The sequence below is a fragment of the Puma concolor genome, chromosome B4 (genome assembly GCF_028749965.1).
Source record: "Puma concolor isolate L17-30 chromosome B4, mPumCon1.1.hap2, whole genome shotgun sequence".
In the NCBI taxonomy this organism is placed as follows: Eukaryota; Metazoa; Chordata; class Mammalia; order Carnivora; family Felidae; genus Puma; species Puma concolor.
The window spans coordinates 108,001,667-108,017,523 of record NC_141673.1 but is presented as its reverse complement, the minus strand read 5'-3'; the positions used below and the strand labels follow the sequence as shown (position 1 = coordinate 108,017,523).

General features: G+C 48.2%; 1 protein-coding gene across 42 annotated transcripts in view; it reads right to left on the bottom strand.

The window, feature by feature from the left end:
* Positions 1-15,857, bottom strand: part of CACNA1C (calcium voltage-gated channel subunit alpha1 C) — a 767,747-nt gene that overhangs the window by 45,620 nt on the left and 706,270 nt on the right. For 34 of the 42 annotated variants that reach the window (XM_086714435.1, XM_086714443.1, XM_086714438.1 and 31 more), the window contains 4 exons: positions 8,129-8,161; positions 4,696-4,824; positions 2,376-2,441; positions 711-802 (listed from right to left, as the gene is read on the bottom strand). In XM_086714435.1, coding sequence (XP_086570561.1) covers positions 711-802; positions 2,376-2,441; positions 4,696-4,824; positions 8,129-8,161 — 320 coding nt within the window. The remainder of the gene's footprint in view (positions 1-710; positions 803-2,375; positions 2,442-4,695; positions 4,825-8,128; positions 8,162-15,857) is intronic. The other 8 variants (XM_086714446.1, XM_086714447.1, XM_086714445.1 and 5 more) reach the window with 1 other exon arrangement.

Sequence of the window (15,857 nt, the reverse complement as noted above, 5' to 3'; positions counted from 1 at the left end):
TGGTAGAGAGCTCACTGCCTCTCCCAGGGCCATAATATGTAGAATATATGATCTGGAATGGACTTTAGAAGTCGTCTGGTCCAGGGATGGGGTAAATCATTCTCATCTGCCAGCCCTGGTCTAGATAGGGGCCCCAGAGTTCCAGGCTGTGAGGAACAGGAAACTGAGAAGGACCAAAGAGGTCATTAGGAGTCAGATGAGGAAGAAGTAGGTTGCAGCATAGACTCACTCACTCAGGAGCAGGCTGAGAAACACTCTTTTCTACAGCTAGGCCTGAGGTGGTGGCCTTCCAAGAGGGGTGAAGGCTCATGGCTGGCTAAAATGAGGAGGAGACTAAGTGCATGAGGACATAATAACCCACTACAGCAAATGACACTGACATTGGTATAGCTGTACTTGTTTGCAAGGGAGCTGAGACTCAGAGAAGTTAGGTGTCTTACACAGCGAATGTGTCACAATCTTGGCTTGAAGCCTGTTTTGCTTCCAAACCATGGTGCTTTCAGTATTAGACTTGTGACGACCTAGTGCTTTTGGGTGGTTACTAGCCAGTGACCAGTGGGCAGCTCAGTGGAAAGTATTGCAAATAACAATGAAACAACAGATTTCTCTCCCTGCACAGTCCCCTGGAAGAGTTCCCTCTCATTCTGCATCCAGACCGTAGGGCTGCATCATGTAGGTGTGTTTGTATGCATCTGTCCTCAGAGACTCACCTGAAGAGAAGGAGCACAGCTTGGGGGAAGGTCTGAAAGTTGTTGTTCCGGTTGATCTCTGTGGTGTCATTCAGGGCAATTTTCCCAAACACCTAAGCAGGGGGAGAGGAGAGTAAGTCAGTGCACGGTGGACACTCATTGTTCAATGGACTCTTTAGGGGTCACAACTGACTGTGGGTCAATCCAGCTCATAGCTGAGCTGAGTCCCCTGACATGACCTGGTAGGGCCTCATGGAGGCAGGCACCTGCTGACCTATCCAGCCCCTGATCTCCATCCACCACACTGGGCAGGTGTAAGAGGAAAAGTACCCATGGGCCTTCCTGTGGGCCACTGGGAGCTGGGCTAAGAGCAGGTGGAAGCTGCAACCAGCACCCTGCTTTGTGTAGGGACAGAGGGTTCACTGGTCTTCTTCCCCTCCTCCTCCTCCTTCTGGCTGCAGATTCTTGAGAATATATATTTTTTCTCTTTCAAAAAACTTTATTGAGGAATAATTAACAAAGATAATTGTGTCTATTTAAAATGTACAATGTGGTGGTAATTTGATGTACAATGCAATGTAGAATCGTTACCAAGACCAAGATAATTAACACATCCATCACCTCACACAGTTAACACAGGTAGCTTTTTTTTTTTTTTTTTTTTTTTTTTTTGGTGTGGTGAGAATGCCTAGGATCTTCTTGCAGCCACTTGCAAGTGTCTAGCGCTGTGGTATTGATCACAGTCACTGCTAGGCCCTCAAGACTTACGCTTCTGGCCTCCTTTTCTTTGCTATTTCAGCCCAGATGCCCAAACACTCTTCCAAATTCAGTTCTTGGATTTCAGAGCAGTCTGGACTTGGGCAAGCTTAATTTATCCATGATATCAGGGGCCTCCTTATTTTTATGACCATTTAAAGATATGACTATCCTAGAAGCTGCCACCGTTGGTGAGGGTTAAGGTAGCTCTTCTCATGCCAAAAGATTTCGGCCTAGGAAACTTGAGGTCTTTCTGCAAGGAATAAGTAGGAGAATCTTCCTTAGGGAGCTGCTGAGGAAAAGCTCCCTGCCAGTGTGAGTGCTAGGCTGTGGGAGCTCTCTGGAGCCCCGAGGAGAGGCCAGCTGGAGAACGCCACAGAGTGTGAGGGCACCTGTGAGGGGGCCCTTGAAACTGCTGCGTGTTTGATGGGGACAGCTTGCCCACCTGACTCCCTCCTTCCCTCCTCCTTCTTTGTTCCTTCACTCTTCCATTCCCTCTCTCCCTCCCTCTCAGTCATGAGCTTCTCCGTAATGATGCTGGGGTTGGGGGCTAGTTCTCAGGCCGGCAAACCTGGGCAAAGGGAGGGGTGCTGTCTGACACACCCTTAGTGTTGTTTCTTGGAAGGGCTGTCTCTACAGAGGCCCCTGGTGTTAATCTTGGAGTGTTTTTCCCTACCTGAGAGCAGAGGTCAGGCCTGGGGTGCAGGAGAGAGAAGGTGTGTACCGCACTTGGCCATTCATCCTCCTACCCATAAGGCTGCCATTTGAAAGGATGTTCTAATTCTTGTGACTTTCTTGTCTCAGAAGTGGAAGCAGAGGGAGGGACAGTCGGAGCAAGAGGGAGGTAGGAGGGAGGAGGTGTTCAGAAAGTGGGGCTGGGAGCTGGGAAGAGAAAGTAGAAGCGGAGGAGCAGCAGGAGAGCTGTCCTACCTGCATCCCAATCACTGCGTAGATGAAGAACAGCATCACTATCAGAAGGGCCACATAGGGCAAAGCCTGGAAGAAAGCACAGGATATAGGGCGTGAGACCAGCAGGGAGATGGCTGGCCAGATCCCTTCCCAGGGGGCACTGTGGCCTGGTTTTGGGAGGTGGCATTTCCCAGGGCCCCACAGAAGTTCAGCGTATGGGGGAAGGTCTGAACGATGGCAATGACCTCCCATTTTCCCTTGGTTTCAATTGCCCGAGAAGCAGTGAGTGTGGTGTACTGAGAAAATCAGACTGCAGAGTAAGGGAAATTGTATGATACTGCTTTAATAAAAACTATCAAGAATGAGCAGACGTCCTCCAATTAGGCTCTATATAGCAAGGAGAAAGCCATGGAGGATACACACCAAGTTTTCCTGGGGAGGCATGGGGTGGAGGCAGGTTACACCCTTCCTTTACGTAGCATGATGATCTACTAGTTGCAATAAAAACAATTACTAAGGAAAAACTTAAATAAAAGAAAGATCATGGGTTCAAATCCTATTTCTACCACTTTCTAGCCATAGGAGCTGGGCTATATTACTTAACCTCTCAGAGCCTCAGTTTCCTCTTCTGAAGAATGAGAAGAATGAAGAATTACCTCTCAGGGGTTTTGTGGAGTTTAAATGATTTAAGGTTTACAAAATGCTTAATGTAATGCCTTCCACATTGTTGGGTCCCATATATTTTATTCACTCAATGTATTATTGCCTGGCAGCTCAGACAACTTCATTTTCCAGAGTCTCTGTTGCTTCTCCCGGGGAGAGTGGGAGAGGCCTCCTGGGGCTCAGGGCTGACTCTGGAATCCAGGAGATTCCAAGAATCTGGGAAATGCCTTGCCAGGTGCCCACACACCACTAGATGGCATTGCAAGATCACACGAATGCTTTTTCTGTCAGGTCAGAGCTCCTGATCCACGTTCAAGCCACACAGTTAGCCCTGTCTGTTGCTTTTTCCTTGCCCAGAGAAATGTGTATAGCCTGTATAATCATCATAGCTGTGGGACCCTAGGGGTGCACCCACCGACAGGGCTAGCCACCAGTCCTGCTCTCACCGGAACCCTCAGATTCCCAGGGAGTGGGCAGGGCATGGCACAGGTTGGGGGGAGGTGGGCTGGGGGTGGCAGGGAGGGCAGCTGCAGGCCATCATTAAGTGGGGAGCCAGCCTGGGGCTGGTGGGTGGACAGCTGGCTCTGAGGAGTGCAGCAAGGCTGATCCAGTCAAGGATCTCGGATGATGATTCCTAGGGCAGGAGGCTGTCTGGAAGGGTGTTTATTTATGCCTTTGGGATAGAATTCCAAAGCGAGGCAGGCACCTGCCTGGAGAGCACCTTCCTCTGACTGCATCTTCAGTTACGGGCATGTTCAGATCAGGGATCCACTCCCATGCCCATCCCTGGGCTCAGACTGGCCATAGCATGGGACAAGGAAGGAATCTTTCAGTGCTGGGAAGCCTGACAGTGGTGCTTCCATGGGCAGGGAGAAGCTGCCTTTGGTGCTGGGCTAAGGAAGCATGGCAGCACATGCAGGGGCCCTACACTGTCATCTTCAAAAAATTCCAGTGGCCTCACAGAGTCTGCTGCTCTTTCACTTCAGACTTACATAACCCGTTGGCCAGGGGCGACCATTATTCTGCTTTCACAGATGGAAAATAAAGGCTGAGAAAAGAGAATTGATCCTATAATTAGGCAACCCTGTGCCCCTGGGAGGGGACCGTCTCTCCTTGAGTGGAGTGACACTGGGGTCCTGGAGAATTTGGCTAAGTCCACAAACAGGTATGGAGAGCAGACACCGCAGAAATGCCTACTAGGAGGCAGGTGACGGCCAGATCCTAAAAATGCCAAAAGTGGGAGGGCCATTGAGGTTATCAGATCATCTGGGCCCATGTTTTTCAAATTTTTTCCACCATAAAACCTCTTTGTGCAGTAAATTCTTGTGGAAAAATACATAGATGAGAGAAGAAAGCAGAACCACTCAGCCTCCCCCTTAGCTCCCAGCCTTCTCTGCTCTGACTTTGGGGAAGTCTGGGGCTCCAGAGCTTGCTTTTGAAAACCACAAATCCAGCCCAATGACCTTATTATAGACAGGAGGAAATCAAGGGCAGAGCTGGCGAGCAGCAGTGTGAGCCCCACACTGGACCCCTAGGGGTGTTCTTTCCTGTGTAGCATCACCTCGCCTCCCACGCAGGGAGCCCAGGAGGAGATGGGCAGAGACCCTTGTGCAGCCCCACCTTTGGGGAGCTGAAGAGGCTCTTCTCCTTGCAGCCCGCTTAGGGTGGAGGTGGCTACCTGGAAGGACTTGATGAAGGTCCACAGCAGGGTCCGGATGCCCTCCCCACGGCTTAGCAGCTTGACCAGGCGCATGACCCGGAAGAGGCGGAAGAAGGTGATGGAGATGCGGGAGTTCTCCTCTGCGTTCTGGAATCCATCGGCAATAGGAGGTGGTAGTTAACACAGCAACAAGGAGGGGAGGGGCAAGAACGAGGTAGGCCCTGCTCTGAGCAACACAGCCCTTGGTTGGGGTGGAGGCAGGCAAGGAAGGGTTAGCTGCACTAGATTCTCTCCACTGGGTCACAGATGGGAGACCAGCTGCTCACCTTTTCCAGGTAGACAACGCAGGCCTGAGGTCTCTGCAGAGCCAAGTTGTGCCCAGGCCCCTGAGCCCATAACCCTATCTGTTCTCCTCTTTTGCCCTTTAGTCCTAATTCTTAACCCCCTAGGTGAAGTAACAGAAGATTCCATAAGGAACTTCCATATGCTTTGAAATCTCCTAGGCTGAGAGCTAGCTGTCTTGGGTGCATCCTGCCTCTGCTGAATGCTGAGGAAGCAGCCCAGCCTCTTTCTTGTCTGGCTTGGCTGGGGGACGTGCATCCGGAGCGGGATGTGGCTCTGTGCAAGGTGGTTGGGCGGGTCAGGTCATGGCCTCCATCCCAGACCCCGAATGATTGTACTGGGGGTCTTGGTGGGCCGGGTGGGCTGACAGCAAACAGGATTGGAGTGCGTTGCCCACTGCAGGATCTTGTGCCCTGGCAGCTCGGGGTTCCAGAGCTCCTGTTGTGCTACCTCTTCCCACATGGCTACAGGGAAGGTAGGAATAGGGTTGCTGCTCAGTGCTCAGTGCTCTGATGGTGACTGTTTCCCAGCCCTTGCCTCCCCTTGGGCTCTGAAGCTGTTCTACTCCCCTCTGCCCTGGGGCTTCTAAGAGGCCCTAACCCTCTCCAGGCTGTAGGAGACCCTAGAAGGGGTGGGGAGCACAGGCAGGGTGAGGTGGGGGGGTAGTCCCTCAAAGTGAGCTCTAAAGTCCACGCCCCCATATGAGAGGACCAAGGGGTTCTGCTTAGGGCAGATCATCTCCTCAGGGGAGTTCTGAAGCTTGAGGGCAAGGGGAAGGTGAAGAAGGACAGAATCCAGGCCAAGGCAAGTGGAAGCAGGAATATGGTGCTGCTGGGGGTCTGCTGGCTAGCAGGGCGAGCCTGTTGGACCTGGAGGGGCCTGGGGCTGGGGCACGTGCCTGCCCAGGGCTCAGGGGCAATACAGGCTGCCCTGTCACACTCTGCCTCCAGACCCAAGAACAACATGGACTGATCCCTGGCCCTCTTGCCCACACCGGCCAGAGAGCCAGTGGTGGCAGCCCCTTGGGAGCTACTTGCCTGTTCCCCAGAGCTAGTGCAGCTCACCCAACCCCGTCAGCACCAGGAGAGAATGGACCTTTGGGCTTCCTGTTACTGTTCCTGTCTTGTGCCTCCCTCAAGGGAGGAGGAGTCTCCAGTCATTGGATCTGTGTCTGCCCTACCCATTCTTGATTCACCTTTCTGCTTTCTTTTTAGTCCTTTCCAGGCCAGATCCTGACAACATCCACACCTTGTCTGCACCCCTGAAAATCCTATTAGCACAAATGTCCTTTGTTCTAATCCCATGGTCTGCTGTCACTGACATGGCTAGTGGTTCCCGAGGCCACCCATCCTACTACTCCTGTTCAGCATGGGAGACCCACGAGGGTGGCAAAAACCTCAGAGGCAGCAGCTTACGTGTCGGCACACCCTCACTCTGCCCTGGGAAGGCTGCACAGAAACCATGTCTGAAGGGTCTCTCCTAGTTGTCTGCCTCTCCAGACAGGGGAGGAGTCACACTATTTCTTCTATTTTCAAACCACAGCCGCCTCAGATCCTGTCAGTGGGCCTGTTCCCCTTAGGCAGGGTGACCTGTGGGCATCTGGGGGCCTGCTCATGGGCTATCGCAGGACTCAGGATGGGACTCCTCATCCTGCCCCTGGGCCCTACCCTGCCTGTGTATTTTGAAGTCTTTGATGCCCTTAATCTCCGCATTTCTATCACCCATGTATCTACTTGAAATTCTATTTTCTCTCCTTAAAAGGAGGTTGTGTTCCCCCAGAGGAGAAGGCAGAGGAGGCTTGGGGTTTTATAACTCAGCTGTCAGTTCCACTATGTTCGGGAAAGGAGAAAAAAGAAGAAAGAACAAGCTTGCACGGGGAACTTCAGCTCTGAGTGTCAAGAGTTTGAGAAGCTGGTGCTACAGGGGCATCTGGATCCAATAAGTTAAAAAATAAAAGTCAAGCTTGCAGTTTGAATTCCATGTTGGGTTCACCACCCTCCCTGGTCCCCACAAGTAGCTATAGTTTCCTAACACTCTAGAAGGAGGAGAAGCACCTTTCCATGTAGACACAAAAACGTCCTCTAAGAAGCCAAATGACACTGCTGGGAAGAAGCAGATCCCAGTGGCTGCCTCTGTGAAGTAGGGTACAACATCCAGTCTTAGCCTTTCCCTGGCAGCCTTCCAGCCAGCCTGGGATGGGCTGTGTTAGGAGACACCACCGGCTGGCCCAATCTTGCCCCCATTCTGCTGACTTTCAGGGAATTGACCTACTCACTCGTCCTTTTAAAAACTCACACTTGGCTCAGTTTTAAAACATGTGATGGCAGCTTTTTGGAGAAGGTTGCTCCAAGGAGGCTTCAAGGTCACACCCAGTGGCATCTGTCACTTTAGGCAAAGTGAATCATAGACTCCTACATCAGGAGTGTTCCAATCAAACTACTGAGTTCGTTTTTCTGCTTGCAGCCTGCTGTAGAAAAGTGGGGATAGCCTAATTTTAATGAACTTCAGCAATTTAGAAAAATTCATGGGTATATTTGTTGGAGTGGTTGGATATTCAGCCACACTGTCAGTAATTAAATTCCACCTTACACATTTTACTGTGGCCTTAAATACTGAGCACACAGGAGGCCAGATGTTACAGACACTGGATGATTAGTGGGAAGTCATCATCTGACTTTCTGTTATCCTTCTCTTTCCTCTTTTCTCTGGAGGCCCTTACCATGGTGCTTATGGGTGCCCTGCACAAATTTCCCACATCAGATTAAGGCTAGAGACTCAGCCGGTGGAGTCCTCAGAATGTTTAACAGGAAATGGCCCTTGGGTCCAATTCTCTCCCGGTGGCTCATTAGATGGTCAAGATCACAGTGAATTATCACCCAGAGAAAAGCTCAGGGAGGGAAAAGAACACCATTACACAAACAGCACTTCACGGCTCACACACGACCAGGCAGGAGAGGGCAGGACAGACACGACATGGTGGCTACATGCAATGGCAACAGGAGCGAGGCTGGGCTCCGAGAGACTCTGGGGACCGGGGTGGGGAGTGATGGTGGGGGTGTTAGAGGAGGGTCACAGAAGCTAACAGCGTGGTCAGGAGGGTCGGTCTTACCATAAAGGGAGAGCATTGGGTATGTTCAGCTGGCTTTAAAGAAAGGCAGATAGAGATAAGCTGTAATGAGTCTCCAACGAAGATGCCTGGTATTCTAGGTCTCGGCTAACACAGGAGCAACACCGTGGCAGGGGAGGGCAAAAGGAAACAAGTGAAAGAAATACAAAGCATAGGCTGGGCAGGTTCTGGGACATCACTGTGAGTGAACTCTGCATAGGTGTGTCTCACATCTAGTGAGGACCCAAAGGCATTTTCTATTCAGGACCATTTCTGGGCACACATTAAATAATTCACACCTGTGGCAAATGAGTTCTTCCGAATTTTGTGCAGGAAGGTTTTGTTTTGTTTTTTGAAATGAGCTATGTCTCCTAAGATAAACTTTATGAACTTAGCTTACCCTGGGTGTTGCCAGCTGAAGGAGAAAGGCCTTGGTTATGCTTAGTGCACATCCCTGCCCAAACATACTTGAGCAGAGGAGTTCAAGGGTAATGGTCCTTCAAGTTTAGGGGAAAACTGAATTTTAGTTATCACTGAGGAGGATCTAAAGAGGTGGTCCTCAACCCCCCTGTAGTGGGGGTTGTCCTCAAGCTTAGGTTCAGGCGGGAGTTGGTCTTGCTTAGCTCCCAGTCTATAGGTGTAGAGCCTTGGCCATAATGAATGTTTTTACATTTTGAAGACTTGCACACAATTTAGGATACTATTATTAACCCTCAAAAAAGCTGTTCTTATGGGTCTGACTGCTGAGTTCATTTTAGGGGAGGAGCTGAGGAAATTGGCCATTGGTGAGTATCCCATTGCAACCCCCAGTTCCTTGAGCTTGTATCCAGGAAGATGCCCCTACTCTTTGGGCCCCAGAGCTAAGCCCCTGATGGATCCTGACCATCTGAGCTGTTAACTCTTTCTAGAAGGTCATGACTTTGCTTTTACCCTCCACTTTCAGATGGTTGCTCTTGTGTTTCTGTTTTTAAGGTACAAACAAGGAAACATGTAATGGAATTTTTGAAGGATGGAAATGTGCACAACTAGACATTTACTTGCAGACTGAAAATACTTCTTTGGTAACAGATTTCTCAGCAAATTCCTTTTTTTTCTTATAGCAAATTGTTAAGATGTCCTTTTTTAGGAATGGTGGAGAGAAAGGGTGAGGCAAGGGAAAAGAAGGGAAGGGACACCTCTCTAGTCATTTACAGAGTGCATTCTAGATCTTGCTTTCTGCTTCATGAGGAATACCAGCTGCCAGGTCAGTTGACAGGCCTGGAGGCTGTGGGGTCACTAGAATTTAGCTAGCAGGATGAGATAGAACATAGAAACAGACACACACAGACACTGACAGACAGACACACACACACACACACACACACACACACACACAGAAGTAATTTCAAGCTGCTTGACTGCTTGTGTTCCTGTGTTAATGGATAAGAAGTTCTGTGTTTCTAGAGCTATAATGGGGAAGGGAGTGTGAGTCAGACAGAGGTAAATCTACACTACATGTAATGCCAGGGCATTAGATAGAGTTCCCATAGGAGACATGGGCCATTGTTCTCCTCTTGGATCCACCCTGAAAACCACCAAAGCTACCATTATTCCTAAGATCCCTGAGAAAACCTTAAGCATCTTCTGGGTCAATCCTATCCTGAACAGGACCAGAATGGAGACAATTTAGAGAACATATCTGGGTCATGTGGCCCTAATGAGTTAACCCCCAGCCATGAAAATTTTTAACCATTTTTCTTACTTTTTAAACATTCAGAATCCCACAGGTGGGATTTTAAAATGTATTAACTGTGTATTTCCTTGTTGCTTTTTAGCTTTTCACAACTCTCATTGAATGAAGATCTCATGTATTTAAGTCATATTTTACTTCAAGATTTAGCTTTGAGTATGTTCTAATCACTTTGATTGTATCTTATTATTTTAAAAATATGTATTAACTTAATAATACTTATGATACACCTCTATAATAGGGGGTAAGAAGAAGTCAGGAGGAGCAATGAGAGAAGAAGGGAGAGGAAGGATGGGGCTCTCTGGGACTCCTATGTTGGGTCCCCAGCCCAGGTAATGATAGCTCTCCTAAGGGTCTCACTTTGGGAGAATCTGAAGACTCATTTTAATTTGGAGATTAATTTTTTTCTTGGGTGTTAAGCTATGCTATTCAGAGGGCACTTTTGACCTACGGGAGTGGTGTTTGTCAATGTCTCATATAAGCCTATTCTTATTTGAAGAACTATGTTTTTAAGATCCAGGGTCTCAAAAAAAACTAACCACTCATAATAAGAAAGCAATCATTGGGTGATTTCTAAGTGGAAATAGGAAGAAGCTTGAGATACAGCCCTCGCCCTCACAGAGCCCACAGTACACTGACATAGTGCCAACCCCCTAAGGACATTTCCTAGATGATCTTGTGTAGTCATTCCAGTCTTTGGTACCCTTGCTTAGCTGTAAGTGGAATCTCTTGGTGAGCTAGAAGGGGAGATTGGACCCACTGGGTTTGGGCACCTGCACCTCTAGCCCAGAGCCATGTTTGTGCTGTTTGCCACTCTGTGATTCCCTGGTATACTGCCCTGAAAGGTCACCTAGCAATAGTTCTACTTTATGAACTAAATTCGGAATTGTTTGATGGCCTGGAGTACTTATGCCACTCGTCTTTGACCCTTTCCCAGATCTGCTCCCAGTTCCCCTGAGTTAGTTTAGAGTTTCTCCATCTGTGGTCTTCCTGGGGAGGAAAAGGTGGAAAGACTCTGAAGACTTATGCCCCATGAGCCTGGAGACCCTTCTACAGTGAGCCAACAGAGCTGCTTATCTATTCTGAACATTGTGGCTGAGTTTTCCAGTGGCATTTTGTCCAGTAATGGTAGGCACTCAGCAGCCAATTATTTAATCTTTGTTTTCTAATGGTCTGGTAATTTTCAAGGGTTTTAAAGATATTGGTCAATTAACTTAATTTGTTCATACAATTGGTAGAAATGAAATAAGGTTATTATTCAATTGGTGAGGCAGGGGTGGAATATTTTCATAAAGAATCCTGGCTAGTGGTTCCAGCTAACAGGCTAAGGGCAAATAGAAAGGAAACTCATGTACCTTGTTTAGTGTATTTATGCAGATTACCTAGGTTTTGTATACCTGGAAATGATGATATGAGTGGCACTGGACAGCAAATAGGAGCTATTTTCTGGAAAACTGTCTTTCTGAATCAAGCTCAGGATCAAATTAGAAGTTATCACCTCAGTGGATGAAGTCTTGGTTCTGGAATGTCTTCCCTGCTCCTTTTCCCTGGGGTACCATCTTTAGACCATGCATGCGTAGGATACTGAAGAGTGAAACTGAGGGAATACCAGAGGCTGATAAGGAGAGGATTCTCCTAGATGGAGATTTTTCCAAAAGGATGAAGGGGAGAATCAGTGGAACGTGTCTCCCAATTGTTAACATTACATAGTCAGTCTCTCTGAAGAACTAAACGGTTGTTGAAAATACCTCTTAGCCATATAAAAGGGGAGTGTTTCTTTTCTCAACACAGCAAGGAGGTAAGGACTACTAGGGATTAGAAGCTGGGAAGTAGATATCTAGGCTGGAGTACCCAATAAAGCTGTATTCCAGGATATTTTCTCGAGATCAGGCCATTACAGAATGAAATCTTGCCATTTGCAGCAACGTGGATGGAGTCATTACAGAGCATTTTAAAGAGATAAGCCCCTGCTGCACTTTTCTGGACATGCTGACTTTGAAAGGTGCAGATTACTTTCTGATTCCCTCCAGGGAAGGTTGGCTCTTGGCTAAGTCATGAACAGGACCCACAGAAGAGGAATGCACCATCCCAGTGGCCGCCATTGAGACAATGGTTATAATATCAGTTGCTAAAATTTTACATTCCTCTGAAACATGAGTCAAAAGCAATGTCACAGGAGCATGTGAGTCAGAACTGTTGCTTTTTTTTTTTTTTTTTAAGTATCTCTTGTCCAGAGCTTAGGGAGTGGATCTAATATAAGTTCCATTTCAGACCACCTGAAAGTCTGGGTCCAGCTGGCACCCTCCCTACCTCCCAAGCTCTGCTCTCTGCTTCTCTCTATTCACTGTCTCTAATCTCATCTTAATTTGATCTGCAAGACAGGATAGCTGGTTCAGTTGTAAGAGAGTCATGGGATGGTGGAAGGCAGAGGGATTGAGGTTTTGTTGGTGATACTCTAGTTAATCTAAGTTGGGAGGACAATCATCAGGTTGGTACAGGCAGGGATGACTGGAAATAGCAGGAGACAGGGGCCTCTAGAGATATTTGACACCACCTTCACAGGAGCCAGCAAATGTAGGTTAAGGCAGAAGAGTCTTCATTATCCTTTTTATCTCCTCTTTCAACCAGGAACTAAAGTGTGGCCCTGCAGATGTGGAGGTGGGAGATGCCAAAACTTAGAGCCACCAGAGATGGCAGCAAGGAAGGGAATTTTAAGGAGACAAAGTAAAATATGTTTTAAACTGTAACCCTCTGAAGTTGAATGAAGAGCTTCTTTGTTAGGGAGATGTAAAGTTTAAATAAGCACAAGTCAACTGGGATATATAGAAGCTGAGGGTAGCTGTCAATGGCTTTAAGATTTAAGGGAAAATGAAGGAAATATGGGTTGTTGCAAGCAGTTCTTAAGCAGAATTTCCATTTTGGTTTGTGGAAGAGGTCTTTGGTCTTTAGAGATAGATCTGTGGAGGAGGGGTGCTAGGAAAAGGAAGAAGGGGTAATGACAAGGGAGGCAGAAACACTGGACAGAAAAGGACAGGAAAAAAATGAAAGGAAGCTCAAATATGAGGCAGTGGAGAGTAGAAAGAGCAGTCCCCCTTTCCCCCTTGTCCACCTCCACCATGTTGGAAACCTCCTGGCTTGTATCTGTTTCCCATTGTAAAATTCTAGCCAGAAGGAGAAGGGCCCTTCTTGAATCTTTGTGGTTACAGACACACAGTTGAAATGCCCCTTCAGGACTTCCTTTAAGGGATTCTTTGGAGAGGTACAGAGCATGGGGGTTGTTGGTTCCTGGCTCATTCTTTCTCTTCCTGTCTCTGTGTGCTAGGTTGCCGAGAGTGGACAGCTGAGACCCCTGTATCATTAGCTGCACAGTGGCTAGCTCATGTGGCTGGAAGCAGCTAAAGCCTCAGGAGTCATTGTGTTATTCACCTGCAGACTGATGGCTCCCCAGGTGTTATTACCTGCCAATAATTCATGCTAAACAAGACTAATTAAATTGTCAAGATAGTTTATCTTCCCTTGGGAAGGACAGTCAATATCCTTCACTCAAGTAACAAAAGAAACCCATAAAGAATAAATGAATGAAATCAGTTTGTCAGCAGTGCTAACAACATCAAAGAATTCTATATGTGAGAGAAAGAGAGAGAGAGAGGAGAACACAAGCCCAGCAGGACAGAGAAAACGGGAGACAGAGAACAAGAGTATGACAGAGAGAAAAGGTGCACTAAATATGAAGAGAAAATGGTATAGACTATGCTTTGGGGGGCACTCATGGGCATTTTTGAACCTGCCTGAGGTATAGATCTCTCACATCCTCTGCTGGCTCATGGAATGTTCTAGATCCCTTTGCTTTAGAAACTTTCTGGCAACAACACCAACAGTAGCTTGCTAGCCTGTGGGAACTAATGTAAGAGACACTGGCAAGGCCCAGATGGTGGTCTGGCTAAACCAAGGGGTGTGTTGTGACAGTCTCCTTCCACTCTTCTATTTTAGGGGAAAGGAGAGGGCTGTGTGTGGACAGAAAAGATGAGAATAGGGATGGAAAGGAAAGGAAAGAAAATTAGAGGAAAAGAGAAAGTGAAGGGGTCTTGGTCAGAAGGCAGAGGGCAAGAGGAGCCTTGATGGGTTATAACTGCCAGAACACTCAGACTGTCCAACACAGGCTGAATGAAGAACCGAAACCAGGATTTCCATACAAAAGCAGGTTCCCACGGACTTCTCGAGTCAAGCCTGCAGGACACCTCAAGGCAACAGCTTTGGGAAAACTTGCATACCAGGCTGATTTATCAGGCCTGACTTTCTATCACATCTGCCCTCATGGTACTCTGCACATGGTACTGCCTGCACAGCAAACCTCTCCTTGCAGAGGCCCAGGGACTTTCAAAATGGCTCCTCATTGCCAACTAGAATGCTGATAGATGCACTGCTAAATCTCTTGAGGGCTAACTTTATTTCCAAGCAGAGTAGAAAACTGCCTTTGTAGAGCAACTGGAGGGTGGAGGGTGGGGAATATGTTTTTCACCCAGATGTCATGTTCCTCAAAGTTTTATATTAGACACACTAGATTTCCAATTTTTAAATTGAGCATTACTATCTTCTCTAAAGAGAAGGGTAACGTTACTTTTCAGAAGGTAGCTTACTGAGTCACTACTATCTTAGTATGAATTAGTATATTGGAAACAGGATACTTTGGTCGCATTAGTTTTGTATTGGTGCTGGGGGTGGTGCTGCAAGTGGGAAGAAGCTGGAAGGGAGATCCATGAGCAATAGAAGAAGGGATCCAGCAAAGGGAAATAGAGGTGTACAGAGATGTCAAGGATCAAGTCTGCCCCACCCAGTTTAGTCTGAGATCAATCTTGATTTAATCTACCTTAGAACCAGCTCTGGACTCACTGACCATTGTCATATAGACAAAGTCTGGTAATGCCACCAGCTGAGCCCCCTACACCAACACACCTGATTGGGAGTCAGGGGCCAGGTTGTGGGTTGGCCTTGCTATTAAAAGTGGTGAGAATGAGCACGTTGTTTCCTGCCTCTGGCCCTCTGTGTCCTCATCTGAAACACTGGTATATCCCCAGGCTCTGCTGCACAGTAAATACTCCATGCACATGTGCGGAATATGTGGAGATGGGCTTGGGCCGAAGGTCTGCAAAGTCGTGTCCACTCTAACATTCTTGGACGAATCCACTGTCTGCCTCCACCCCTCATCATGGCTCTTGAGAGGCATCAGCCCTGTCCTTCTTGTGCCCATTCTGGCCCCTTCTCTGTTATGGTTGGGGGCAGGGAAAGGCAGACCAAGAGGGCCACCCCATGGAGGCACTGTGGGTTGAAGGATGGAGAGAGGGTTGAAGCGTGTGTGTGGAGCTCTCTGACTCATCCTGGAGGGGGTGGATGTGCAGCACACTCTTTCTCTATGACTCAGGATGACTCCCTTCCCTGTCATTGCAGACCCTGAAACGAGAGCAGGAATCAAACTTGCTTTATTGTTTTTATGGGAAACCAGTAAGAGACAGTTATTTGTCCCGTGGGTCTGTGGTGGGAAGGTACCACTGGCTTCAGGAGCCAGGGCAAGGAAGATTTGGGGCCAGCACCTAGAGGCTCCTGGGAGACATCCCTGGACACTCCCTGCAGTGGAGCCCCATCCCTCCCAGTCTTGTTACCGCATTCTCCCTAGTGTCCCCCCCTTCCCATTTCCTTCTCAAGCTGCAAGTGTCAAGTGAGCAAGGGTAGTGGGGGCTGATTTACACTTTGCCCTTTTCTCCTGAGCCCTATTAATCAGGGGCATCAGTCAGGAGTATGCAGACCTATCTGTCTGAGCATTGTCAGGGCAGCCTTGTCTCCCTTGGTCCAGCACTGGCAGCATCAATAGGCACAGAGAAGTTAGGCTGGGCAGCTCTGTGCCAGGTCACGGTACTGGCAATGCACTGCATGAGGACCTGTGAGTGGCAGGGGCCCCTTGAGATGCCCAGGCAGTCTGGCTCAGGGATTTAGCCAACGAAAGTGCAT